The sequence below is a fragment of the Perissodus microlepis genome, chromosome 10 (assembly GCF_051167445.1).
Source record: "Perissodus microlepis isolate ML-2025 ecotype Zambia chromosome 10, ASM5116744v1, whole genome shotgun sequence".
Lineage (NCBI taxonomy): Eukaryota > Metazoa > Chordata > Actinopteri > Cichliformes > Cichlidae > Perissodus > Perissodus microlepis.
In genome coordinates this window covers 31,983,575-32,010,343 of record NC_140470.1, presented here as the reverse complement: position 1 = coordinate 32,010,343, position 26,769 = coordinate 31,983,575, and the positions used below count along the sequence as shown (strand labels likewise).

At 39.7% G+C, this 26,769-nt stretch overlaps 1 protein-coding gene across 5 annotated transcripts in view; it reads right to left on the bottom strand.

Annotated features, from left to right (window-relative positions):
* Positions 1–371: 371 nt before the first annotated feature.
* LOC146379685 (glutamate receptor 1-like) overlaps positions 372–26,769 on the bottom strand; it is a 110,482-nt gene continuing 84,084 nt past the window's right edge. Inside the window, exons 14-18 of one of the 5 annotated variants that reach the window (XM_084941013.1) lie at positions 22,401–22,599; positions 22,043–22,290; positions 13,594–13,708; positions 9,493–9,627; positions 372–3,868 (exon numbers count right to left, since the gene is read on the bottom strand). In XM_084941013.1, the coding sequence (XP_084797139.1) occupies positions 3,656–3,868; positions 9,493–9,627; positions 13,594–13,708; positions 22,043–22,290; positions 22,401–22,599 (910 nt within the window). In that variant the 3' untranslated portion in view covers positions 372–3,655. The other 4 variants (XM_084941012.1, XM_084941016.1, XM_084941014.1 and 1 more) reach the window with 4 other exon arrangements.

Here is a 26,769-nt window from a genome sequence, read left to right as displayed (position 1 = left end):
AACTGAGATACTCAAACTCCCCCACTATAGGGAACAACTCCTCAAATCAGAGTGGGCATTCCACCCTTAATACCATGGAGGTGTCAAGGGTGGTTTTCAAATCAAAGTCATTAAAGAATCTTAGAAAATTGAAACGACTTGATGATGAACAAGCTGTTGAAAATCATGCAATGTAGTTTAAAGCAAGCACTTTGACATTCAGTAAAAATCTTTAATCAAGCGTGAACCCATGGATTTAATTGATTTGCCAAGACCTAAATGAAAAAGTGTAAAGTGCCAGAACAAGCAGGCAAATTAGTCCTGCAGAGACTTGGATCTGTTATCATTTCAACTCAAAAGTGGGAAAAAAAGGAAAACTTCAACAGTCAAGCTCATAATGTAAGTTTTTATTAAATAGGATTAGTGACAAAAATCAAAAGATTATAAATTCCAAAATAAATGAAAAAGATTATGCAGACAAACAGGCGAAGCTCGGCACAGTATCATTCATATACAACTGTGAACACCTGATTTTTCAGTTTCAGAGTATAAAACATTTTGCTGCGGTGCTGCTTGATTGCTCGTGTAGTCCAGAAAACACTGGGGAGGAAATCCAGGAGTAATGTGAGGAAACAACCTCCAAATCAAACCGAGTTGTCACAAGTTTCCTCTTTCTCAGGATTCCTGATCAGAGAGAAATGTTGAGCAAACTGAAGGAAAACTCAGCTTCTTTATAACACAGAACACACTGAACACCTTTCACATGACCCTAACACCGATCAACATCAAGTCCTGAAATTATGTGAGTATATGAGATTGTTGACATTTATGGGAGAGTTTAGTGGATACTTAAAGTAACTGTAAGATCCAGTATTATAACTCACAGCATACTGGTCACAGTCTTGTTTCTCTTGTATTTAATTTCGAGAGCTGAATGACTTTTGGTTTGTGTCCAATAGTCCAGTGGATACAGGTGATGTTGTTCATTTCCACTAGTTAGAAATTTTGTTCTGATTGGTCCCTTTGATGGTGCCTGTTTCCACATGATTGACTACACCAAACGTAGGAGTGTAGCTAAAGCCCAGCAGAAACTTCCATGTGTACAGGAGAAGCAGCTGGTTGTGTTGGCTGAAGGTGGTGCTGTCAGGAGGCTACTGCTACAAACTCTCTGCTGTGTGTGTGAGTGAAATCAAAATGGTGACTCTAATACTCACAGAAAAGTATTTTACTGCATTCCTAACCTGTAAAAAATGAGCTACATCTATTCTTTCGATGGCTTCTATCTATAACAGAACGTTTTATCCAGAAAATGGTAATTCTGGTTGACCATAAAAAAAGATCTTCCATAGCTGATCAGATGGTTCATGGTGTCTGCTGGTTTGGGACACATGTTACAGTTTGCATACTGGAGTTACTGTCTGGGACAATTCTAGGTCATATCTTGACTTATGGCATCATATTTTTGGATCTTAGATGTTGTTTTTTCCTGTAGCACATATTACTGGCACCTGATTTAACCCCTTGACATCCTCCAGGTCACCAGTGAAGCCCTTGGAATTATGGCTGCACTTTAGCCACATGCTAAATGTGGATAGTTGTTACCTTTCAAATTAACTGTGTTAAAAGCATGTTGGCCTTTCAGTTCTTCTGTTATATTAGTTCCATTTGCATATGACACACAGGTGAAAATTCTGTACAAAGGGGTAGACCCGAACTCAAAATGGATTACTGGTGACTTGCTGGATGTTAAGAGGGTAAATTTATATTTGAGTATATTAAAAGACTGGAAAGGGGGGAAAATCTTTTAAACCAAAGGTAAAATATTGGAAAAAAAAAACACTCACTTAAAAATTTTATGTGTGTCACATCAAGAAAGGTTCAGTGTAAATTTACCACAAAACACATTTTCAGTGAGTGTGCTTACATGGATATGTAGCGTCCTGCTATTAATGATATGGAAACTATGATAATACGAGCATCCTGGTTTCTGCATATTGTTCAAGCTGGTGATATCTGACATTTCAATAACTGATCGTCATAAATTCCACCGTTGACCAATTTGCTGCAGGTGGGGTTTTTGACAGTAAGGGAGTTTGGAAATTGCTTTGGAAGTTCAGGGCAATGATTGTTTGTGGACATTTTTAGGCAGCAAACAGAACAGATTAGAAACTTGTCATTCTTGCATCCTTGTCAGGTGCTTGAAAAAACTCAACTGCCTCCTTTCGATGTGGAGCTCCTCACCTTGTCGCTAAGGTTGAGGCCAGCTACCCTTCATAAAAAGATTATTTCTACTGCCTACTGTCCACTAGCCAGAGTTTGTGACGTCTTTATACATTTTCTGGAACCCTAAATGAATGCAAGTAAATTCCTGTGACATTGCGGCGCACCATTAGTGCTGCTGCAACTAGAAATCAGGACTTCTTTCACTGGCAGCAGTTATGTATGATGAGGTTTGTTTGTGTCACCTTCATAGCAGAAAAAAACACTCTTTAATAAGCTTGAAATAATTTGCTGACTGATTAAGCCTGCTTCATATTGAAGACGCTCTGAATTTTTGAAATTTTAGTGTCAATAGCAGGACACTTAAACATAACCAGTAAACTTATCTCCACATAAACACGCTCACAATTTCAAAGCATATGACACATCAGTCTGTATTCCTAAACTGCATTAATATGAATATAACTCTTGGGGCAGATCACAGATCAGAGCGCTGTCAGCTGTTCTTCCGCACATCCATCCGCTTCCGCTTCTCCTTTTCAGGGTCGCGGGGGGCACTGGGGCCTATCCTAGTTGTCATATGGCGAGAGGCGGGGTTCACAGTCTGTCGCAGGGCTAACACACAGGGACAGACAACCATTCGCGCTCACATTCACACCTATGGGCAATTTGGATTAACCAATTAACCTATCCCCACTAACTGCATGTCTTTGGACGGTGGGAGGAAGCCGGAGTACCCGGAGGGGACCCACGCAAACACGCGGAGAACATGCAAACTCCACACAGAAAGACCCCGGCCTGATGGTGGAATTGAACTCAGGACCTTCTTGCTGTGCGGCAACAGTGCTAACCACCGTGCTCCTGCTCTTCAGCACATGTTCCTGAAAAAGGTCTTCATGCTCAAACTCTGATCTGGACATGGAGTTCTGTGTGAATGTGACGAAGCACAAAGGAAGAGGAGGGGACTGGAGTGAAGGTCAAGAAGAGGTTTAAAAAAGTTATCCCCCCCAACCAAAACACTGGTCAACCCCCTCTGCTGCTTCAGTTTAAGACAGTGCTCATAGAAAAAGTAATTCCAGTTCATTTAGTTAGAGTTTGTTAAGCCCCGCTGCTTGTCTTGATTTCTCTCAGGTGTTTTGTTCAGGTGCTCTCTGTTCAGAGTTCTACAGTATTCAGTCATTCACGGTGAACATGAACACTTCTCCTTCTGCCTGCCAAATCCCTCTTAATCTTTTTCTTTTCTCTTCTGAATTCAACACTTTTCCCATTCATCCATTTTTATAGTTCTTCCTCCCCTTTTTTCACTTCCCTTGCCACCCGACATTTCATCCTTATTCTTCTTTTATGCTTCCCTTTTTCTCTTTACTTTGTACCTTCTATTTCTCTCCTCACCAACAGACTGACAAACAGGTAGATGGATAGAAGCGTCTTGTCCAATAACGAGTCTTGGCTAGGATCACATGCCTGTGGAGGAGAGTCCCAGGCCGGCTGCTTTGCTCATGCAGGGTAAACCCTGAGCTCCGGCTTTTGGGAAATCGTGGGCCACCACGCGGCCATTCTCCCCTCCAAGTCCTGACGGTCCAACTCCTAACCCACCAGCAACCGCTCCTCCTCCTGCCACCGCTATCCCGCCAAGGCTGGTGCTCATCATGGCGGCATCAATAAGCTCCTGCAAGACAGGGAGAGATGAGACAAAAGTTATTTAAGCACACAGACTCACACAAAGACAAGTCTTTATTAAATTCAGTTTAAATAGTTAAATTGTTTGGCAAAGAGGAAAAATATCCCAATACTCTTTCATTTAGCAGATGAAAATCCTTCTAATAGTTTCAACAGTGAGTTTTTCTCTTGACCTCAGTTTCCAGTTAACAGAATTAATATTACCTTTTTAAGGCCAGAATTAATCAGCCACATTTCACGTGGATTTACCTTGGATATCCATAATGTAGATATTTTTATTTCCATCCATAACCAGATAGCAAAAAGTCTATTTGGATCTTATCGACAAATTCTTCGAGTCCATGTTGTTTCTTTTATTTATTCCGTTTTTATATTTCATATGTTGAAAACTTTACTTTTTGCCAGTGTACTTTCCAGACTCTTTGCTCTATGTGAAAGATGTTCTTTCTGCACAAATCAAAAAGATGTGATGTTCATGCTCCCAGCATGAATAATAACAATCACCAAATATCAGCATAGAAATGTATTCTACTAATCACTTACCTTGATTAATTTGATTAATGGAGGGATATTCTTGTTGTTTTTGGCTTTCACATCCACCAACACAGAGTGGAAACCTGGTGGATGCTGAGGAAGTTCATGAGGTATCAATAATAAATGTGTGTGTGTGTGTGTGTGTGTGTGTGTGTGGGGGGGGTGGGGGGGTGGGGGTGGGGGGTGTTTTTAAAATGATGTTTTAACAAATTAACAACAGTAAACATTGCCTAGCGGAAGAGGATGGATGGAGGAAGTATTACCTCCTATTACACTAGATGGCTTTTCCACTGAGGTTCTTTAGTTTCTTTATTCCTCAGATTTCTAGTTTGATTCATAGACATTCAGTCGGCTGAAGTCAGAAATAATGACGCACTTTATATATGTTAATATTGTTCACAGAGTTATGACTCTGAGAAGTAAGACTTTTGGCATAAACTACAGTGATCTGGTTGAAGGCTCCTAATTGCCTCCATGAGTTGTTTCACAGCTGCACATCCAGTTTTTGGATAAATGATGCTTGAATGAGTGTGTACCGCAGTAGACCGTGTGTGTGTGTGTGTGTGTGTGTGTGTGTGTGTGTGTGTGTGTGTGTGTGTGTCTGTAAAAGAGTCATCACCAAAAGTGATCAGAGTAGAAGTTGTTTTTCAGTAGCAGAATGAAGCTCTTTCCCTCAGCCTCACCTCTCAGTAAAACTAATGATGTGGATCCAAAGTTAATATCCTGCATCGGGCCTCTGAGGCTCCCACGCTCCCTCTCTGTTTGCTGCAGAGTGCCGACAGTCGTCAGGCAGATTGGTACAAATAAATCCTGGATTTATTCACTTACTGAAGCAGCTTGGAGCGAGCGTACTTACGTCTGAACGCCCGACACCGAGCACCATGGGCATCTCCCCTCATGTCTCTGCATCTCCTGCCCATCTTTTTCGTTTTGATAGAAGGTTTTATTATGATAGCAGCTCTACATATGATGTCAACAACAAAACAGCATCTGTCCCTGCAGAATCAGACCATCACTGCTGTTGCCTGCAGATAATAATAGCCACCTGTTAAACCATCGTGAAGCAGACCAGAGATATTTGTGTCCTGAATATGAAAATGTCTCCTTCCAACACTGTGGCCCCAATGACAGCCCTGTTGAAGCTAAAACTGAATTTTAAGTATCACTTGTCGATTTGGCCAGTTTTTAAGTACAAAAAGTAAGAATCTGATGATAAGTAAAAGACATTATAGAACTTACAGGGGCATTTTCATGTAGAGACTTAATTCAAAATAAGTCTCAATGTGAAGAAAAGTAATAAAGCCACTGAGTAATAGGTGGAAAAACTTAAAGCTGGTGTTAAACAGGTGGAAAGTTTCAAACAGATGAATGCAAACAGGTTGGCATATAGGTGGGAAGGATTCCTTTTTTGGAGACCATGAACTTTTCTAATCTAATACACAGTTGTTGTTATGATATCTTAACTGTCATAAAGTGAATGTACAAACTTGACTGGACATGCATGTCTTTGGACTGTAGCAGGAAGCTCGAAAATCTTGAGAAAACTCTTGCAGCAACACAGAGAGCATGCAAACTCCAGGAAGAATCATCTGTCCCAGGAAGATTAATCCTGATGTCCCTCTAGCAGGTCCGGTTCCACTTCTATGTGACAAATTAGTATCAAGGTTTGCACAGATGTTACTAATGAAGAACAAAGAACTTTAGTGATCTGCAGCCTCATTAGGACAGGAAGTTGTGTCAGAATGTGAGCATGGAGCATAAGGTTTATACTGATCATATGCAATTAAGCCACAAAGCATCTCACGCCACTTAATGCAAAAGTAATGGAACAACTTACTTTGTCCAGGAAATAAATGACAAGTAACGTGTAATGCATTTCTTTTCTTGAATAAACATCCCAACACATGGCAGATATTTGGAGGGATTAGAAAACACAAAGTGTCATGTATGGATTTAACACGATCAGTATCTCTGCTTCTAGCGCGTTCTCATCCCTCGGGTATTAATTAATGCAGTTTTGTCGCTGTCGTGTCTCTGTTGAGCACAGGGTGTCCTTTAGTTTCTGTGCCTTGACACAGTAGGTTATGAGATCAGTGCGACGGGTCTGTCCTCAAATCTCATCATTAGTGAGTGTGTGGGTTATTGTTGTGAGCTGTGTAACCCAAGCCACAATCTTCTCGTAAACCTAACTGCAGTTTTCAGAAACCTGAAAACTAGAACTACTTCACAGCACCTAAATTTAACCACTATTATATGAAATATAAATAAATAAACCATTTGAGTCCTTTGACTAGACCTAACTAGTCCTGATCTTTGTCACGTATACCCCCAACCGTTCATTTTCAAGTGCAGGATGCTTCTTAAACCCAAACCACAATCTCTTCCTCAAGTCCATCAAGTACTTGTTAGTGCTTCAGTCTAACAAAGTTCTTTTCAGCTTCTAAACCTAATCCCGAACGTTTTAGTGTTTAAACTTAACGAGTTACTTTTGAGCACATAAACCTGACCAAGAAGTTTGAGTTCTTAGAAATAACCAACAAGTGAAAACTAAAGGAAAATGGGACACAGACTATCTAGACCTCTAATATGGGACCATTATCTCTCAGTATCAGCTAATGCCACAATGACAAAGAACGTCTCGCATCTAAGAAAAAGCCATTATATAATGGGCTGGGGTAAGAAAGTGCTGGTGCCTTAGACGATGGTCAATCTAATCGCAACTTGGCACCAAAGTTATGTTGGAGCACAAAGACACATGCAAACAACCTTAAATAAAAAGAAAAGCTACAGCTGCAAAGACCAGAACAGCTTCACAATCCAAACGTTTAGTGAAGTTAAAAACCCTTGCTTCTCTGTTACGGGAGACTATGATGCAATATTAACAGCCTAGTTTCAACAATGTATCAGAAGAGAATGCATTATGGATATTCCTTTATTGATTATCAGTCCCGTGTGTGCTGTCGTGCTCCTTCACATGAATTCCTCTGCAGCAGGTAACCGTTGTGTAACCTTGCTCCGTATGTGCCCCCATCTGCTCTTACTGATGAAATCTTGGCCACATGTTGTGTCACCACTGCAGAGTTTTTTAAGTCCTCTCTTTGTGCTCAGACAGAAATGTGACGTGAATGCAAAGTCCAGCGGAGAGAAGACCTGACACACTGGTGCCTCTGCTGTGGAAAAACGACTCTAATGACTTGTTTGTTCCTTCTGAGCAGCCCATCAAAGTCTCAGTATTAACCAGCACAGTCAGTAATGAGGCGACCGCAGTTTCATCACATACGGACGCCGGCGATAAAGAGGAGCTCGAGACCCGAGTGGCAGATGAGCAGAGTTCAGTTGATGTACTTTGAAATGGCAGAAGTGTTTTTGCTCCTGCCCTGTGGCTCCATGCAGAAAAGGGCAGCAGCTCATGCACATGATTAAAAATAAAACTGCACCCACGAATGAACGAACTTTGGTGTAAAAGAAACATGCACTAAAATTATGTTTATCTATTTGACCAGGCTTAAAACATCCACTTAGCTGGAACGAAGGTTATATATCACCTACAGAGATGTTGTACTACTACTACAAAAAACAAAAACAAAACTAGTACAAAATATACAGGAAATGTCTGTAATTTTGGTCACATTTGAGACTGGGATGTTTTCATGACTGAAAGTTCTAAAATCTTTTAAATCTATTCAGAAATTCTGAAGCCATCATAATTAACCCTATAGACAGAAAACTGAACTACCACAGAAACCAGTAAGTACTACACCAAACTGAAACAGTGGAAACTAAACTTGACTAAAGCAAACCTGAATCTGTTGCACTACCCTAAATATATGGCTAAAATACTCTTTCCTTTCTGTTAAGTACCACCTTTGATTTGTGGTGGTCTGACTGGGGTTCTATTCTTTTTTCTGTCCCTTGGATCCATATAGACACATGAGCCGTGCACTAATAATATTCAGATATACCTACTCAGTTCGCCCTTACGTATGTTCTTCAGCATATATTACCCATCTGTCTCCATCACCTTCATTCACTAATATTCCTCTCTATCTCTGGTTGTTGGTGTTGCTTCTGTGAGAACTTTTATGTTATTTTTTTATTCTTCTTAACTTAAATTTGCAAATCAAATCTGTTGCCAGAGCCAGCTTTGTTTCAAAAAACAACCTTGAGAAGGTTATCCGTGCTTTCATCATGCTCAGAATGAATTACTGCATTTTTATGTGGACTCGGGCTCTTCCAAAATGCTCCTGCGACAGTCCTGACTGATGCACACAAACAAGTAAATGAGTACACATCACCATCCTGGCTGCAAAATTCCAACATGTGTTTGCTCCCAAGTGCTAATCACACTTGTTTCATGTACCATGCTACTCATTTAGATCACATCACCAGCAGCTGTTTAAACCACCAGATTGTATTCAACAGATAAATTTCAAGCTGAAGCTCAGAAATGATCTGGAGGAGAGGTTGTTCTCCTCCAGATCATCTACCTCTGTAACAGTTAACAAATCAGTGCACAAGTGCAAGAAACAAGGTCTGTAAAGACATGGACGAGTGAGTTTGGTGTAGTTAATCCTGACTGGCCTGCACAGAGTCCTGACCTCAACCTGAAAGAACACCTTTGGACTGAATTAGAGCAGAGACTGTGAGCCAGACCTTCTCATCCAACATCCGTGCCTGACCTGGCAAATGTGCTACTAGAGAATGATCAGAAATTTCCATAAAGACACTCCTAAACTTTCTGGAAAGCCTTCTTTAAAGAGTTGAAGCTAATATAGTTGCAAAGTTTTAAGCATATGAATAAAAGTGGGATGTCACTAAAGTTCATATGTGAGTGAAGGCAGACGAGCACTGCAGACTGATACTTTTGGCAATATATATTGTATGTTCATGCTGGCCAGGACAGCCCAACTTCTGAGAGCTATGTAATAGACATTTGTGCTTCATTTGGATCAAAAGAAGCTAAAAAAAGTACGGCAACATCAGATATGTGCAATATCCAGCTAAAACATTTCAGGCTCAGCGTTTAAAAGCAAAAATCGCAGACTTGTTTTTACAATTTTACCATTTCTCTGTTCTCACCTTCATCCTTCTTGACTCAATCCGAGACTTGTAGCAGAACTCGACCAGAGCCACCAGCATGGCCAGGCCCAGCCCACCAATCAGGATGTAGAAAACTCCAGCTACATTGCTCAGACTGAGCGCGCTAGTTTTGTCCTATCAGCACAGAGAAGTGAGGTTAGAGACACCGAATCATGGTGCACAGAGGCATGACATCACTATGGTTTGAATCCAACTGTAAGCAAAAGGACAAAATTATTTTTAAAAAGTTTAAAATGGTCTAAAATCCCAAAGCTAAATACAAGTTTCTAACTAAGAAGACCATTATGCAGCGTTCAAAGGCTGTGATATTCTGACAAATGGAAATATAAATCCCCTCAGAGAATGTCTGAGATCCCCTGAATTATGGAATTTAATATGAAATTACTTTTGGGCGACATCCACTCAAATTTGAAATTTGAAATTTACTGCCTAACTGATAATTTTGTAGTTTCCATTCAAAGCATAAAACCTAATCGGTGACACCTGCCAGGAAAGTAAGTTTTAATTGTGCTTTGATGTTTTTGTACATCAGAGTCTATTTTGAGATATGAACAAACTCCTCTTTGTAAAAAATCATCACTTTTTGCTAGCTAATCACAATAAGGAAACAGTTAAACTAGTTAATAAATGCTAACAAATGTTAACAAATAACAAACATTTATCCATTAAAACTAATTAAAATGAGAGTGTGTCACTCCAAGAGTCTAATTCAACCATCTAGTCTTTAGCCCAATATTATCTGATATATAAATGTATCTAAAAGTCCAAATGTATCTGACCCTTTTACTTAATACCCCTACTGAACAGGGCAAAGACCCTGCTGATGCTCATCTCCTCATGAAAAAAATGACCCTCCATTGCCTCAATCATAGCCTTTGAACATCCACATCTATTGATCTGTCACATGCAGCTTCATGCACGAAAATGCAAACAAAATGAGGGAAAAAAATTATCTTGAAATTCTTAAAAAAAAAGGTCTTATACTTCAATTCAGAGGTTCATTATATCTGTGCTGGTCTTCACGGTCATAGAAATGTGTCATTTATGAAAAATAGCTTTATATCACAATCTTTTAAAACACAGGCTCAGTTGGCGAACTCTTGTATTTTGCACGTTCTTTCCTCACATGCATCGCTTGGTTTTTGGTGGGTGTGACTTAGCTTTTTCATCCAATAGCATGCAGCCTGTTAGAAAAAAAGAAAGGAGGAAATAGTGGGCGGGGCCTCCCTTCAACAGTAGGAAGTGCTGTGAGCCTATCAGTGGGATTTCCTCTCCACACTGTCATGTTAACCTCAACCAATCAGCTTCTGGGAAATCCCAGCAAAAGACACTAAAAAAGTCAGACTTCTTAAAAACAAAGTCATCTGAATTTGTATGTAACATCTGATGTAATAGTATTGTTCATTGATGCTTTATAGTTGTTAACCAGTTAGCTAAGAGATCATGTGAATGATAGTAGAAATCAGCTTGTTAACAGAGATCTTTTAACCAAATACACTGATTAGATACCAGGTAGGTTAAATTTTCTTTTAAGAATTGTTTCTGGGAATAAACAGTCATGGGTCATTTTTAAAGTTGTCCCTGCCATCACCCTTGTATTTACAGGTGTTTTACAGACTGCATAAATAAGATCAACAGCCTTTATAGGGACTTTTCTTTGTTCGTGAGACTTGTACATAATCTGTTGTCCTATGTAGTGGTGTTAAAGTATAGTAGTATATTATGTTACTGAAAAAACCCAGCAGCTGAGCTCAGTGAGCTGTGAAGCATGATCACTGCACAAAGTGTAAACAAAATGTTACACAGCAAGTCAGATAAACTCCAGAATTAATCATGTCACATTAAACGTTTTGAAAACTTGAGGGCATTTTGTTTTTTTTTTACATAATGCGAAAGCCTTCTGAATACAGCTTCTGATATGAATGGCTTCAATAAAGAGATGACAAAGATCAATTTTAGTAAATGAATCTCTATTAGTGGACACATCTTATCATCTCTGTATATTTTTGTTATGGAAAGTTCTCTCTACACTAAACTAATCCAAAGGGAAGGTGGAAATACACCAATCATCGGCATGACTCTCAGTGCTGCACTTTCAGTCTGACATTAAAAGTGTCTTTTCTCAACAGATTGATGAACGCTTTTCCACCATTTGTTAGTCACGGTCTGTTACTCAGCGAGTTCAGAAGAAGCAGGAGGTACATGACAGATTGGAGACAAAAACATCAGCATTTGTGTGTGGGAAGGAAAGGGGAGGAGGGAGGATGGGTGGGGGCAAAGCTGTGGTCATTTGCTTCAATTTAATCAAAGTTGGTCAGCAGCCATAAACAGAGAGAGAGAGAGAGAGAGAGAGAGAGAGAGAGAGACTCAAAGAGCGAGAGAGGAAGAAACAGGCAAATATATCTGCATTTATAAAAATCTGACATTTTACATCTGACCTGTGTGAAGGGAACGCAAACCTGCTTCAATCTGGAGCTTATCTTCCGGGCCTGATTATGTCTGTTTGACGGCTTCTTCTTTCCTTTTTAGCAGACAAAGTGTCTTTTTCAAAACTCTGTGACACTGTACAGCCACGAGCAGAGACTAAAAATACACATGTAAAAGTGGCACCCAAAGGCAGTTGGATGTGCGATTAAAAGTGATGTAAAAGGTCACATTTTTCAGCAGAGTCACTCGTCCGTCTGTCTGCGGCTGCTTCCATTGAACTGTGCTGACCACCGAATATTCTGGAGAACAGAAGGAAGGCTGAGCAGAGAAAAGCCTCTGAAGAAATCTGATGGATTTCCACTGATCTGGACTCATGAAAACCCCTTATCTCCAAAAAATGTCTGCTTTGTCAGAAATGGCTGAAGCCCCGCTCATTTGCCTCCCAATTTGCATAAATTTGTCTTCGAGCTTGAAGCACGTTTGGTAGGAAAGAAGTTCATAAAAAATACTCAGCACATTTCAGCGGCCTCTCAGTTTAAGTCAGGAGTACAAATTGGAGTTGTGGGGTTTACACATGCCATCAGGATATTAAAATGTTTTCATGTTTTAATATGTTTATCTTTCAGTTCTTCAGAATGGTCAACTGAGTAGCAGCGATACACTGTAAAAGCAAAAACAAAAATCCTCAATAAACCAAAAAAATAATCAATTAAAAAATGACTTTATGACCTTGAATGAAAAGTTTGTCACTTTGCGACCTGCTTTCATACTTATAGGTGAGAAGAGACCGTTCATGTTTAACCTTCTGAGGCTTCAGTCACAGGACATACCATTATTCCTCAACCAGTTGGTGAGTAGTTGCTGGCAGTCACTGGTTTGGTTTCAAATAGGTCTACAGTGATGCGCCAAAAACTTTGTTGCAAATGCTTTAGCCACTTGCAGGTTGCTGTAATCACACATAGATTGTATGAATTTGTTGGGAAACAAACAGAAGCTGTTTCTGTTCAGTGTGAAATATGTGCCTTTTGAAATGTGTTGGCACAACTTTTGTTGGCAGCACCATCTTTGTGAATGATTTCACCCAGGAACAGTTAGCAAACTACAGCACTACTTGCCAAATCATTGGAAAATACATATTTTTCCCTGTCAAACAAGGTTTTCCAGGGCAGGTCCCTTGGCCTGTATTACTGAGGCCTTACTTTAAGGACTTGAGACACTTTGTGAAGGGGTAACAAAATATACCCAATGAGCACCTTAAATCTCACTAAAACATTTACTCTACTGAAAACACGTTTCCTGTTGTGTCCACTGGTCATTGTTTACAAGTGTAGTTTTATTGGAAGATCTAATAGAGCAACTTTTCCATTAGGACCTACTCGGATCGAGTCGTCACAGTTCGCCATGGTTTTCAGGGTTTTCCATTAGGTCATAGTGAGAGTACCTGGTACCAGGATCCCTTTTAGCTTAAAGCATACCAGTCAATAAAAATGTGGAAAAAAGGATCAAAAATATGAATTAGATCAACTTTTTTTGTTTTTACAGTGTAGCTGCTGGAGTTTCAGAAACTAATAAGGGAAGGGGGGAGGGGATTGGGTGGGGTGGTGTAGGGGGTTAACCAACACATGACCTTGGGACCAGGCCTCAAGAACTGACCTTTCTGCCGGAGTCCTTGTGTCCACACTCCCCCTTGTCATACCACCACTTGTTTTTCAACTTGTCTAAGACGGCTTGTTCATTGAGCTTCAGTACTGCTAGGTTTACTGGGATTCTTCAAAGAACCATAAGAGGAAGGGAGGGGAATTGGAAATAACATAAATAACATTATGCACCTCCATGTTATCTTATGTTATTGTTCAGCTGCACAGCAACAGGGCTGCGATAGCTACAGCAGCAGCAGTGGTGGTGGCAGCAACGTTTTTAGCAAAAGTGACTTTAGCAGTACAGTAGCTGTGGAACACTACAGAAAACACCTCAAAAACAGCAGAAAGAAAAACAAACAAACAAACAAAAACAGGCACAATCACACGGAAAACTCTGGAAAATGTCAGCATCAAAGTGATATGCATTAATACTCCATCTAGCTTGGTTTAGCCTGACTCCCTACGTGCGAGATGTGTATTACTATATCACTTTGGGTAACCGGCAAGGGCTGAAAACACTCCGGGAACTTTGGGTTTTCTGAGCAAGAATGCGTCATAAGCTGTCTAAAAAAACAGACTGCATACTATAAACTGTAGTCTCTAGGCGAGTAAGGCTGAACAGCTTTTTCTGGAATAAGATTGAACTGACAAAACTGACTGAAGGGGTATTTTACTAAGTCGGCTTAGTACTTATCAATTCATTGCTAGTTAGCCAGGATTTATTTTCTTCAACTCCATGAACAGACTAGATTTGTATGCTGAACCAATCAGCCACAACCTTTGAACCTTTGGTCACTAAAAGGCATTTATTGTCTTACAATTCAGTGTTGTTCCAGGAAACCCCGGGTCCTAGAATGGCTTTCCTCCGCTTTCATCAGCCCGACAACCTGTACTGCCACACTACAAAAACCACTCCAGAAAGCCTTAAGAAACCCAGACAGACATTGTCTAGGCAAGTCTAGATCCCAACTCAATCCAGCATCTAAACCAGGCATATAAACATGTTGAATCTGGGGAAGTCCCATCTTGCAACTTTTGAGTACTCTAATTATATACTGCCTGACGCCACAGACAACCTTCTGCCCATATGACATGTCACAGCAACCAGAGGTAGAACCACAAAAGTTGGTTTTAATGTCAGGCTGTATATTTATACAGGTAAAACAGTCCACCTTCCTATCTCTGAAATATTGTTCTTATCCATATTACACTTGAAACACCTAAGACAGACGGTTGGGACGTATTTCACCAATCTTTTACTTTTGTAAATAAATTTACAGATAAATGTCCTATAGTAGTATGAAACACTACAGTATTTAAGCAATCAACTCCTAGACTTTAAATATGTAAATCAAGTTTTGCTGGTTCCTCTGGTATAAATGCAGGTAGACAACCTGAGTTTCCCAAAGGGTTCTAAAGCCCCATTCACCTATAAAGTGGCTGGGTTCATTGTTTCTCAAGGCTGGTCACTGGTCCAGTCTCTGGTTGCCTAAGTCACTTCTTTTGTTCAAGTCCAGGGTCGAAAACCTTTCTGTCACTGTGTAAACCTGGAGAAAATCACCATCTTCCTTCTACATGACTAAAAGTACTAAAAAGTACTGAAAGTAAGGTGGATGTTAGTCTTTTAGTAATGAAAGATTTTCTTTTGTAAAATACCCCATCGATCAGAAAGTAAGAATTCAAAAATGTCTTAGACAAAGAAGGTCACAGTTTTGATGGCTCTATCACCTCCTGCTTATCTGTAATAATTTTATGAGAAAGACACCAAATAGAAGGTTCCTGTAGCATTTCATTGGTGCCATCCGGAGTGTTTTAGTTAGGTAGCGAATTCTGGGTTATTGCCGGTTACCCTGGTGTGCCATTGCCTGTCGTTACCCGTTGGGGTTACGGTGATCTGACCTTGGAGTCCCCTCCCCCGGTGCCGCACTCTCCCTTGTCATACCACCATCTGTTTTTCAATTTGTCCAACAGGCCCTGCTCGTTCAGTTTTAACACTGCCAAGTTAACAGGGTTTCTACGGGGATGATAGTAACAATAAGGGATAAAAGGGAACCTGGTGTTAATGAACAGACGACTGCCACAGTGAAGATAGCAACATTAATACACATGTGTACCTATGACAGGCATGATATTATTAATGAATGGTACATAAAAACAACAGATTCACTGCTATTCAGCCCAGACCTTGTAACATGCTGTTTTCCTGCATCTTCCTCCTGCATTGTGAACATTACAATGCAAGTAGACCAAATACTTACAGTTAGAGAAAAATGCCATCATTTTTTTTTTTTATCAAATTTTCTGAACTGGGAAAATCTTCAGGTAATGCACACTAGTGACTGTCTGTCTGTCTACTTTACAGGACTCATGCAGTCTCTTTTGAATCTCCGAACACTGTGGTCTTTAAATGGAGAAACACCGCTGTCAAACTCAATTAAAGGTGTGATGCCCATTTAAATGTAATTAGTTATTAACCTCTGTCTCTCTTCCACAGCATGTCTTTATCCTGTCTTCCTTCTCTCACCCCAACCAATCACAGCAGATGGCCCCGCCCCTCCCTAAGCCTGGTTCTGCTGGAGGTTTCTTCCTGTTAAAAGGGAGTTTTTCCTTCCCACTGTCGCCAAAGTGCTTGCTCACAGGGGGTCATATGATTGTTGGGTTTTTCTCTGTATGTATTATTGTAGGGTCCATCTTACAATATAAAGGGCAGCTGTGGCTACAACTGTAGCTGCCTCCACCAGTGTGTGAATGTGAGAGTGAATGAATAGTGGAATTGTAAAAGCGCTTTGGGTTCCTTGAAAAGCACTATATAAATGCAATCCATTATTATTATTATTATTATTATTATTATTATTACAAAGCGCCTTGAGGGCACTGTAGTTGTGATTTGGTGCTGTATAAATAAAACTGAATTGAATTAAATGTCATAAATAAGTATACAATACTGAATGGAATATCAGTGCAGTGGTCTATAATACAAGAATCATTTAGACTTTTAAAGTAAATAACAATCAATAGTAAATGTTTGACAAACACCTTAATTTCTGTCTCTAATTATAAGTAAAACTGGTAAAAATTCCTGTTTGTGAGCATATTTTCAGTGGTAGCATATGTTGACAATGGTCTCACTGGTTGGGTCCCAATTCTCCAAAACAAGGCTAATCACTGCATTCATTATTTTATGAAACAATGGCACTACGCCGATGCCAATATAGCATCAGCTTCTCGGTTTAATTTGCATTGTCTATAGCTCATTCTTGGCTCTGACTTGTAAATGGCTGGCTTGATTCACTCATTCAACAATTGCTTCAGTGGATTGTGTTAAACTCAGCCATTAGTTGTAGCAGAATGGCAAGTTTCCCAAAACCAAAGGAAAGGTAAACTGCACTTTAATATTGTCTGGGTCGAAAAAACAGAAAATGATTCCATTTTACTACTGTGCAGCAAAGCGTCACTTGCATTTACTTCTAGTCAATACCTGATAAATAAAGGCGGAACACCAGTCAAGTATTCAGGTGTAAATCAGTTCAAATTAAAGGGTAAATGTCTTTTAAATATAAATTTTGTGTCATTGTACATGTCCTTGTTGTTCCCCTTTACATACCATAAATGATCAAAACTATAGTGTGGCAGAAGGCAGCAGATGATGTTGAACGGTACATGGTAAATCAATAAAATGATCAATGAGCAGCAGTAATTCAGTTTGAAATGTCAATAACAGATGATGTGATGAGTGTGAAAGCAGCAGAAGAGTTTTGTTCTAAAGTGCATAATTTAATTTAAAAAAAGATCTGTATAAATTCAGTGTGAAAAAACTCAGATTAAATTCAGATTAAAAATGTTTGTGAATCAGATGCTGAAAATAGTAATTTTACAAATTTGACATATCAGGAGAATCACTTACGCTGGGTTCAGACTAGAGAATACTTGTTTTTTATTTTGAAAAATCGTTGCTTTTCATGACTGAGACAGACTAAACATTGTTTCCGGATCATGAATGCTACCTTACTTTCAAGGCATGCGTAATGGAAGGAAGGGATACAGTGCTGATAGCTGTATGTCTTGAGTAATGGTGTGTGTCCACAGGAGCTACCCATTCTGCTAATTAATGACTTGTGGAGCTAGCTGTGCAAAGCTGAAAACTAGCTGTTGACTATCTAAATGAATACATATTTACTCCTCCCCTCAAATGTTTTCAGGAAAATGTATGTATTTTTTCGAGGTTTTAACCTCTCTATTTGGTATGGTCTCATCATTCCCAGTGGCCAGAACAAAGTTTATCTTTTATTCTGATGTGGTCAGAACAAAATCAAAAAGTCTGAACCCGGCGTAACTCTTCACAGAAGTGATGCTTGTGTTCACACTGAGAAGATTCCTGCTAAATTACATTTCATGTCTTCACACAGCTATGTTTGGTCAGATTGGTGGTATTCCTAATTGTTCAGGATTATCTCAGTTGGGATATCAAAGAAGCCAGTCCTACAATCCAGAAATGAGTTAGTATTTGTGCACTTCCAATTCCCTTGTCGCAGTCAGCAGGAATTTTGAATGGGACTGTGGTTGATATGAACTTCAGAGATTTTTATGTTTTGTTCTACAACATCAAGTACATAAGTAAATATTCATTTCATAAATTTTGAAGGTTTTACTTTAAGTCTTTGAAGCCTATGGACCTCATTATGCCCAACAAAATGTGTAAGTATCCAAAACTTTTATTTCCCACGGAGCTTATTTAATAGTCTAACTCAAAAATCAAAATCTGTTTTGCTTTGTAGCAAAGGAATCAGGGTGACGCTAACTTCCAAGTCAGCCTACAAAAACCCATCATCCCCGTGGCACTTTATTGAAGAAAATCACCATTTTGGCACAAAAAACTACCATTTGTTTGAATCCTATCAACCAGATTCTGTGAAAACTGTGAGAATGTCATTTGGAACAAATCTTGCAGAAACACAGTCATGGTTAAGGCTCAGAAACAGTGGCTGGGAAACAGCAGAAGGATGATGAACAGAAAGCAGACTGAATGAAGTCGACTGATGATTTTTTTATTGTCATCTGTTCGTACTAAGAGCCGGTCAACCCAGAGAGAGAGAGAGCAGACTGCTCACAGAGAACTCAAGAGCTCATTTTTTTGATGTGTAAAGTTGATTATACAATATGCTCAGCATTCAATGGGTTTAACACAACTGTGTTGCTAAGCAACTGATGACAAAAACTCAACCCTTTATATTTTTTTAAAAAAATGTTGATTTGGTGCTTCCTGCATCTACAGCAGGGAGCAGAGGTAAATACATACCACCTTCTCTATGCAAGCTGCATTTCAAAGTGACTTATTGATCCATCGATTGATTGAGTCGGATCCTACACACAGATTATTTTTAGGGATTAAATAGATTCAAAACTCAAAGGGAAAAAAATATCACATTCCACATGGTGCAGTCTTTGTTCTTCTAGTTCGTCTGCCTTTCTCTGACTCTGGGTTGGCCGTAAATTGCTGACATGAAGCAGAGAGAATGAGAACAAGATGTTCTTTCACTGAACATCTGATAAAAACATGGACTGAGTTCATTCATGTATGAAACAAAGAAAAAGGAAGAACGTGACTTTATGCTGCTGTCAGGTATAATTAAAACTCACCAACTCCACCTCAGGTTATATTTTTCAGCTCAATTTCTGTTTTGTTTTCCTCTTCTGTGGACAAAAGCCATGTTTTTCAATTCACCTTAAATGGCACTAAACCAACAACTCATCTGTTATCAAATGTAACATTTATATGGGAAAAAATTCATTAAAATTTTACATGTCAGGTTGGGCTCATTTGTTCAAGAGTATTGCTTGTTTTCCTATTTATGTATTGATGTATTCTTTACTCCAATCAGCCTCACAGCTGTAGCCCTGCTGTGCTACAGTAGTGACACCATCTTGCAGTTCAAACAGCACACGTCACTTGGGTCTCTTTCCTTGATACTCTTTGTGCCTGGGGACCCAGCTCTCCTATGGGAATTACACAAAACACATCTGGGACTCTGCTCTCTAGCAACAGTAATCTCACTGTAATACAGGAGTGATAAAACCTCACATCTGGGACCCAGATCACTGGGGGAGGGAATATTTTGATTTCTATCACAAAATTAGGCAGTGATGCTCCTTATGGATGGGAATCCCATTGCCCAGAACAGAAGAATCACCACAGCCCTACTTTCTAATAGATGTGATGCTCTTCATCTATAGGAATTATGCTCATCTGCAGGAGTGACAAACCTCAAGCCTACAAAGACCACTCTCTGACAGGAGTGATGATGTCCTCCCTGATTGCTACACCTTACATCATGCTTTGCAGTGGAAGTGACACTTCTGACAGTCTGTAATGAAAGTGAGGAAGCCCAGCTCTAGGAGCAGCCGTGTCTGATGTGAGTATGGCTCTTCATGCTCAGAAATACTGGTCTGCAACAGGAGTGATACACCTCACACACTGTAATGGGAGCGATGCCCTTGATAGACAGGAATTCCACCCTTTAGCAGGACGGATGCTAGTGGGGGTGACAAACGTCAGAGACTAGAATGTATGTGACTCCCTGCATGATGCTAAAGAGTAAATGGAGTAATTCTTTAATAGCACCTTTCTACTCTTATACACAGGCCTATTTTTCAAGCATGGGAACTCTACAGTCTTACAGGAATAATACGACTTACATCATGCAAGGATCTTGCTTTCTAGTGGACGTCAAGTAAAACTTTTAAGTGTAAGAATACTGGTTTGTAAGGGGAGACAATCCAAACCAAATGCAAAACTTTAAACTGTTCATAGTTCAATATGGGACTTCAATTCCAGAATAATCATTATTTACTTCAGTGATCGTCAGCAAACTGCCATATCTGATAAATAAACATGAATGAGGTTCATCGAAGTGTTTATCTTAAAGCAGCGTTTTACCTGACAGCAGCAAAGCTCAAAGACTGATCGACAGACACAGAATGAGATTCATTAGGATGTTACTTTAGATGTCAGGATTCTGGTGAATGTAGAAGACGGGCAGGTAGGCAGTCGGACGGGCATAACAAATGACAACAGACAGCAAAAAGGCCGACAGGGCAGCATCAGGCAGACAAACACAGATACTGACAAAGACAAACAAAAAGAGAGAGACAAGACAGACAAAAAGACAGATTAAGAGACAGACAGACACACAGACACACACAGACAGACAGTAAACAAGTCTAAAAGTCTAAAAAGCTGTTCTCTGGGGGTTAGATTAGTTTTCATGTTCCAATCATGAATACCAATTTTGACATTTAATTTTCATGTCTAAACACCTGGATCTGTTCTGTTAATGCCAGCCAGTCATCAGGTTTCTGCAAAAACAGCATCCAGGTTGATGAGTTTGAAACAGCGCTCTGTGCTGTGCAGAAGTCATTTTTTCCCCAAGTCTCCTCAGTTTCAGTTCCTAAGAGTAAATTATAAAGTAATTCCACTGATTATATAACACCAATATAGCCATTTATTTTTATTTCCCTCTTCTGTAAAACTTCTACTTAGCCATACTTCAGAGTCAAACATTGACATTTCAGTCCCACTATATGTATCACAAGCTTGTAAAATTAACACATTACAAAGATTGAAGCAGAAGCTCCCAAGCTTTTAAGCTTGTGACCCGAAGACAATAACATAAGATGTATGAAAGTTGTTCCATGAAGAAGCTATTCTTCTGCTTGCATTGTTTCATTTAAATAGCCGTGCGACGTTCAAAAAGGATAAATTATCCAGTGATTCACAACACAAGCAGAAGGTAAAAGTTCTTTACTCTCCAATTAATCATTTCACAATCCCTCAGATTAATCTTGTGACCCTCTAAGCAGGGCTGAACTCTTGATAAGTAGCTCACTTTATACAAACTAATTAAAAGTAGCTCCAAACTGAGAAACTGTCACAGAAAAATCTATTGTGTGCTTATAGTCAGTCAGCAAACTATAAATAAATCCTTTAGTGGACATCTTCCAAGTTCTTCCACCTCTGATACACTTAGTGGGTTTTGCTTATAATTCTATAAGACTTTGACAAAATTGTCTATTATTGTGACATTCCTCATGTACTTACAGTACTACTGGATGTCAATCAGACAAAAGCAGCCCTGCTAAATTATTTTAGCTATAAAACAAAACTTTAACGCAAACTTCAGTTTTCCTGCCCTTTTTATTTTTCCCAGAGGAACTAGACATGCCGGCATCCACACACCAGAGGGCGCTGGAAAGACTGGCTGAAAGTTTTTAATAGTAGTAATTTGTATTTACTACATTCCAATATTATGAGACCATGATATATAATGCATATGTTTTTAAATATACACCCCAGTGTGATACGTTTGCATGCAGTGACCTAGTTTCCCCACAAAAAAAGCAGACAGAACAAGACACCGACATTAGTCCCGCACAGACTATCCTCTATCTGGAGATTCAGAGTCTACCTGAGGGGGGATCCTTTAGGCGTGGCCACTCCATAGCCTTTAGAGTCCAGGTTGCCTCCTACTTTCATGGTGTCACAGGGCTTCCTCTGCTCGATGTACTCATTCATGGAGGACTCCAGCAGGTAGGCATATTTCCCTTTTGACTTTCTGACCCGTATCACGCCTTCACTAGTGCTCTTGACGAAGACCGATGGGTCTGCACTCCGCATGTACGACCACATCTTCTCGAACACTGCAATCTTTGACCGCTGGTGGAGGAGCAGAGAATATCTATGTGTTATTGTGCTTGCAGAAAAACATTCCTTCTCAGACTGCTGCCTTGACTACAACGTCTGCACTTCTAGAAATGTGTCCCCACCCTGAAGAATTCTTTAGTGGAGCCTCCATCCAAGGTACCATAGGCAATCTCTGTTTGCTTGGCCAGGTCCTCTGCACTCTCTATGGGGGACACCATCCTCTCTACGGTGAGGAAGGCTGCCAGGTTGGCTGTGTAGGAAGAGATGATGATGAGGGTGAAAAACCACCAAACTCCTCCGACAATTCGACCTGAGAGAGACCTGGAGAAGACAAGAAGGGGAAGAAGAGCAAGGAAGATAAATTTTCCATTTCAGGCACAGCAGGCAGGGTTAAGGGGGTGTACTGGGGATATTTCAGCGTCCTTCCCATTTTCTTCAATTATATTTACTGTGACTGAACCAGGAACAAAGCCGACTATTCACTGAATTTTCAGAAAATGCAATAATAAGTGATTCTGCTTCCACCTCACTCTGTTTTCCAAATCTGTTATAACAAATCATTTCAGTTATGTAGATGATACACAAATTGTGTCTCCTAATAACATTATCAATAGCAATTGCGCACTGCTGGCACGGTCTCTGCGCAGAAAAAATCTGTGTTGTGCACAAAAAAAATAAAATCTAACCTGAAATGAAATTAAAATAAATACGTTAACAATTCTGTTTTGCAGTGTTAGTCAGTGACTGGCTGCTCCTGTATGGGATCAGAACGATGCCACCTTATCCCATAGTCCAGCCAATAATGCGTATATGCGCAGCCAATCAACGTGGCTGACAGGCTATGACAGCGTCCTTATGTGCCGACACCGGTGTTTTAGCAAAGCGGCTGATGTGGAGTGAAGCCACGTTAATGACAACGTGTACAACCATTGGAGATGTGAGCAGGACAGACGGAACAACTGACGGACAAAGTGTGGACTTTATACCAGTTTTTAAATTGTGTTGATCGGCCACATAAAACCAGAGTTATGATAAAAATATCTGCAATGTTTGGTTTTCTTCCTGAATACTATCATTGTTTATATTTACTGCGGGAAGAAACGGTAAAAACAGCGTTTTATAAGGAAAACGCTCCAAAGCCTGTGAGCAAAGACAAAACCAAAAAACCCCCAGCCTTTCCTATTGGTCAAAAAATGTACCATGTGGACCAATCAAAAAATGATATGGCAACATGGCATTTAGTTGCTTAGGAAGGGGGAAGTTTTAGGAGTGACGGCGTGTTTGAGATGTGAGAGATTTGCGACGTTTAGCGCAAATCTTGTGTAGTTAGTGTGTAGTGTAGTCAGTAGTTTTGTTGTGTGTGTCAGAACAATGAGGCGACTGCTGAATGTTACAGGTGTTACAGCAGTGATGCATCTGCTGCTGTCAGGCCTGCAGGTATCAGGCTGTTGTTCTCCTTCATCTCATAGTGGACAGAAATTATTTTTTGGAGTGGCACAAATAATTTGTGTGGCATCAGATTTGATGCAGAACAGCTGATTGTTCTGTAAATAGTTTGAAATGTTTATTTAAAAAAACGTCTTGGCTGCATTTTTAGGTAAACAGCTGCAAAAAACTTGTTTGCAAAACTCAGTTACTTTTTTGAAGAAGTAACTATATAATTAATTGCCCAGCATTGGTCATTATTTACTGTATTTTGCAGACAGAGTTACAGACTCTACAGTTGTGTTTTCAAAATTGGAGTTCAAGTTATTTTTACTTCCAATAGTGCTAACATACTACAGGTCATGAACAAGATTTGTTTAAATTTTCATTGTAAGTGGGCTAAAGCAGTTAATTTAAAGTAGTCTAATATAAATGTAAATGCTGTAATTTGATTATTTTAATAAACATGTAACTTGGATGGATTGGATGCTGGCGTGACCACAGTGCACACGTCTGCTGTCGCTCACAGCGGTCCAAGGGACGCTCAGGGAGTTTGTGTGTTTGCTCAGACACGTGAAACATTAGAGGGAACATTGGTTGTAGCTAAACAAAAAAAAGACCATATGGCATAAAAGCTCTTGTCCCAATCCTTTACCGAACCAGACCAGGTTAAAAACACAAAATAAATTGCACTTTAATATATTCTGAACCTTTCAAATCCCAAAGGTAAAGATCAGTTCAATCATTAGCGGATGATAGTTGATGCTTGTCTGATGCATTTAGCAGAAAAATTAAGCCAGACTTTTTCTCATCAGCCTGTGTACACAAAAGCCTGTTTACATGTGATTGTTCCAGTCCAAGTACATGGACTGCAAACCATAAATGCTTCTGGTGAGAATGGCCATCATTTTTTAAAGTTATTAAAGTATAGAAAACAGAGTTTATGTAGCTATTTCTTGTCAGAAACATATATTTTCTCTAGTTTTTACCAGGGCCTGGTGGCTACATTACATTACTGCATTACAAGCCATCTGCAGAATGCAATTCATCAATACTGAAGAACATGCTCCTAGACACTGGTTTGATAAAACATGTATAAAACAAATATGAGAAAGCTCCCAGTAAATATTTAATAGCATAATAATTAATAATAATTAATAGCAATTATAATCATATACAGAATGTACTTATAGAGTCTGGGATTAGGAAACTTGCAGTTACTACAAAGACCCAATCACTTTTAAGTAATCCACCTACTGAATATTGACATTTTTCCAATATTTGGGAATGCATTTTAGTCTTTTTTATTTTTGTTTATTTTATTTATTTCTCTAGTGTTATGTAACACCCATACTAGTACCCGGTTGATCTGCTTTTGGCTTCTCAATTGGTTTACTTTTTTGAGGAAGGTTTCCAGAACCTTGCTGAGTCTATGCCACAGTGATTTGGGTCCATATTGACATGATACCATCACACAGCTGCAGTAGATTTGTAGGCTGGACATCCATGATACAATTCTCATGTTCTCATGAATTGAGCTCTACTGCCTCTGGGGTCCTTTTGAAATGAATTTGCTGTTTTCAAGAACCTAGTTTGAGTTTGAGACCCTGCCATCCTCAAAGTTATTTAGAACACCTTCCATCCTCATTCTGTACAGTTTGAACTTCAGCAGGTTGTTTTGACCATGTCTACATATCTAAATGCACTGAGTTGCTCTCATGTGACTGGCTGATTAGACATTTGTGTTAACGAGCTGGTGAGTGTGTTTATGCATGTTTATGCATTCTCAATCACGACAGTTAAAACGGTCTCTGCACAAACTTTTTCTTCTTTAATCAATAGTATGTACCTCTAGAAAATTGGAAACAAACCCCTGGAGCATAAGTGCCACCAGATGGAATGCCTGTTCTAATTTATCTGTCCATGTGTTTTATATTTATAAAGCTTCTTTCAAATAGTATCTGTCTCTGCATATTCATGACTCATAGCTGGGATCAAAAGTCGGCATTTAAGAGCTGTGTGTAAAACATAACTTGACTGTCAGAGTTAAACAGATGCTGACATGCAAACAAATACTCTAGCTTCAACATTTGCATCACAGATGACAGTCTGGCATAAAAATGCAGGTCAGATGTTTTCTCTCTCTGTGTAACTCTGGCATGCATCACCTTAATGAAACAGACATGAAAAAGAGGAGGGAAGAGGTTCACACATTTCACTTCATAAGCTGAGTCAACAATGGTGAATCAGTGGCAATCTGAGACGTGGAGATATTTGCATGGGTCAGATGACAAAAACTAACTCATGCTGACAACACAAGCAGAAGGTTCAAAGGCATGTGGACCAGGACCGCAGGCCTGCTTACTCCTTGAGAAGTAAGCGGTACCTGGCCCATTGTTGCAACCGTACTAAGAGCTACATCATCATTAGGTTTGTGCCAGGGTTTTCCTTTGATATTAATTCTGTCCATTATTTTTTGGGCCAGTCATAGCCAGGAGGACGGGTCCTTAGAGTCACCTATCTATTTTTTGCAGATGATGTGGTTCTGTTGGTGTCATCTGGTGGTGATCTGCAGCTCACACTGGCACAGGTGAGCAGAGTGTAGAGCAGCAGGAATGAGAATTAGCTTCTCCAGTGTCTACTCGAGATCAAGGATCAGTTTCAGAACAAATCAGTTTAAGCACCTCAGAAAATTGTTCATGAATGAGGGGAGAGAGGAACGGGAGACTGAGAGATGCCGTTCTGTTGTGGTAAAGAGCAAGCTGATTGTAAAAGCAAAGTTGTTGATTTACCGGTCAGTCTACATTCCCACCCTCACCAATAGTCACAGACTGAGACTTAATATGCAAAATAATACTGCATATACAAGCAGAAGTTAGCTTTCTCTCCCATGGAGGTGAGGAGCTTGGCTATTTGGGAAGTCGTTAGAGAAGGGCCACCAGTCCTCTACATCAACAGGAGTCAGTTCAAGTGGTTTGAGCATCTGCTTGGAAATCTCCACTGGGAAGAGGCCCCTGTGCAAATTATATCTCTCAACTTGTTAGGGAATTCAAGGTCTTGGCATGT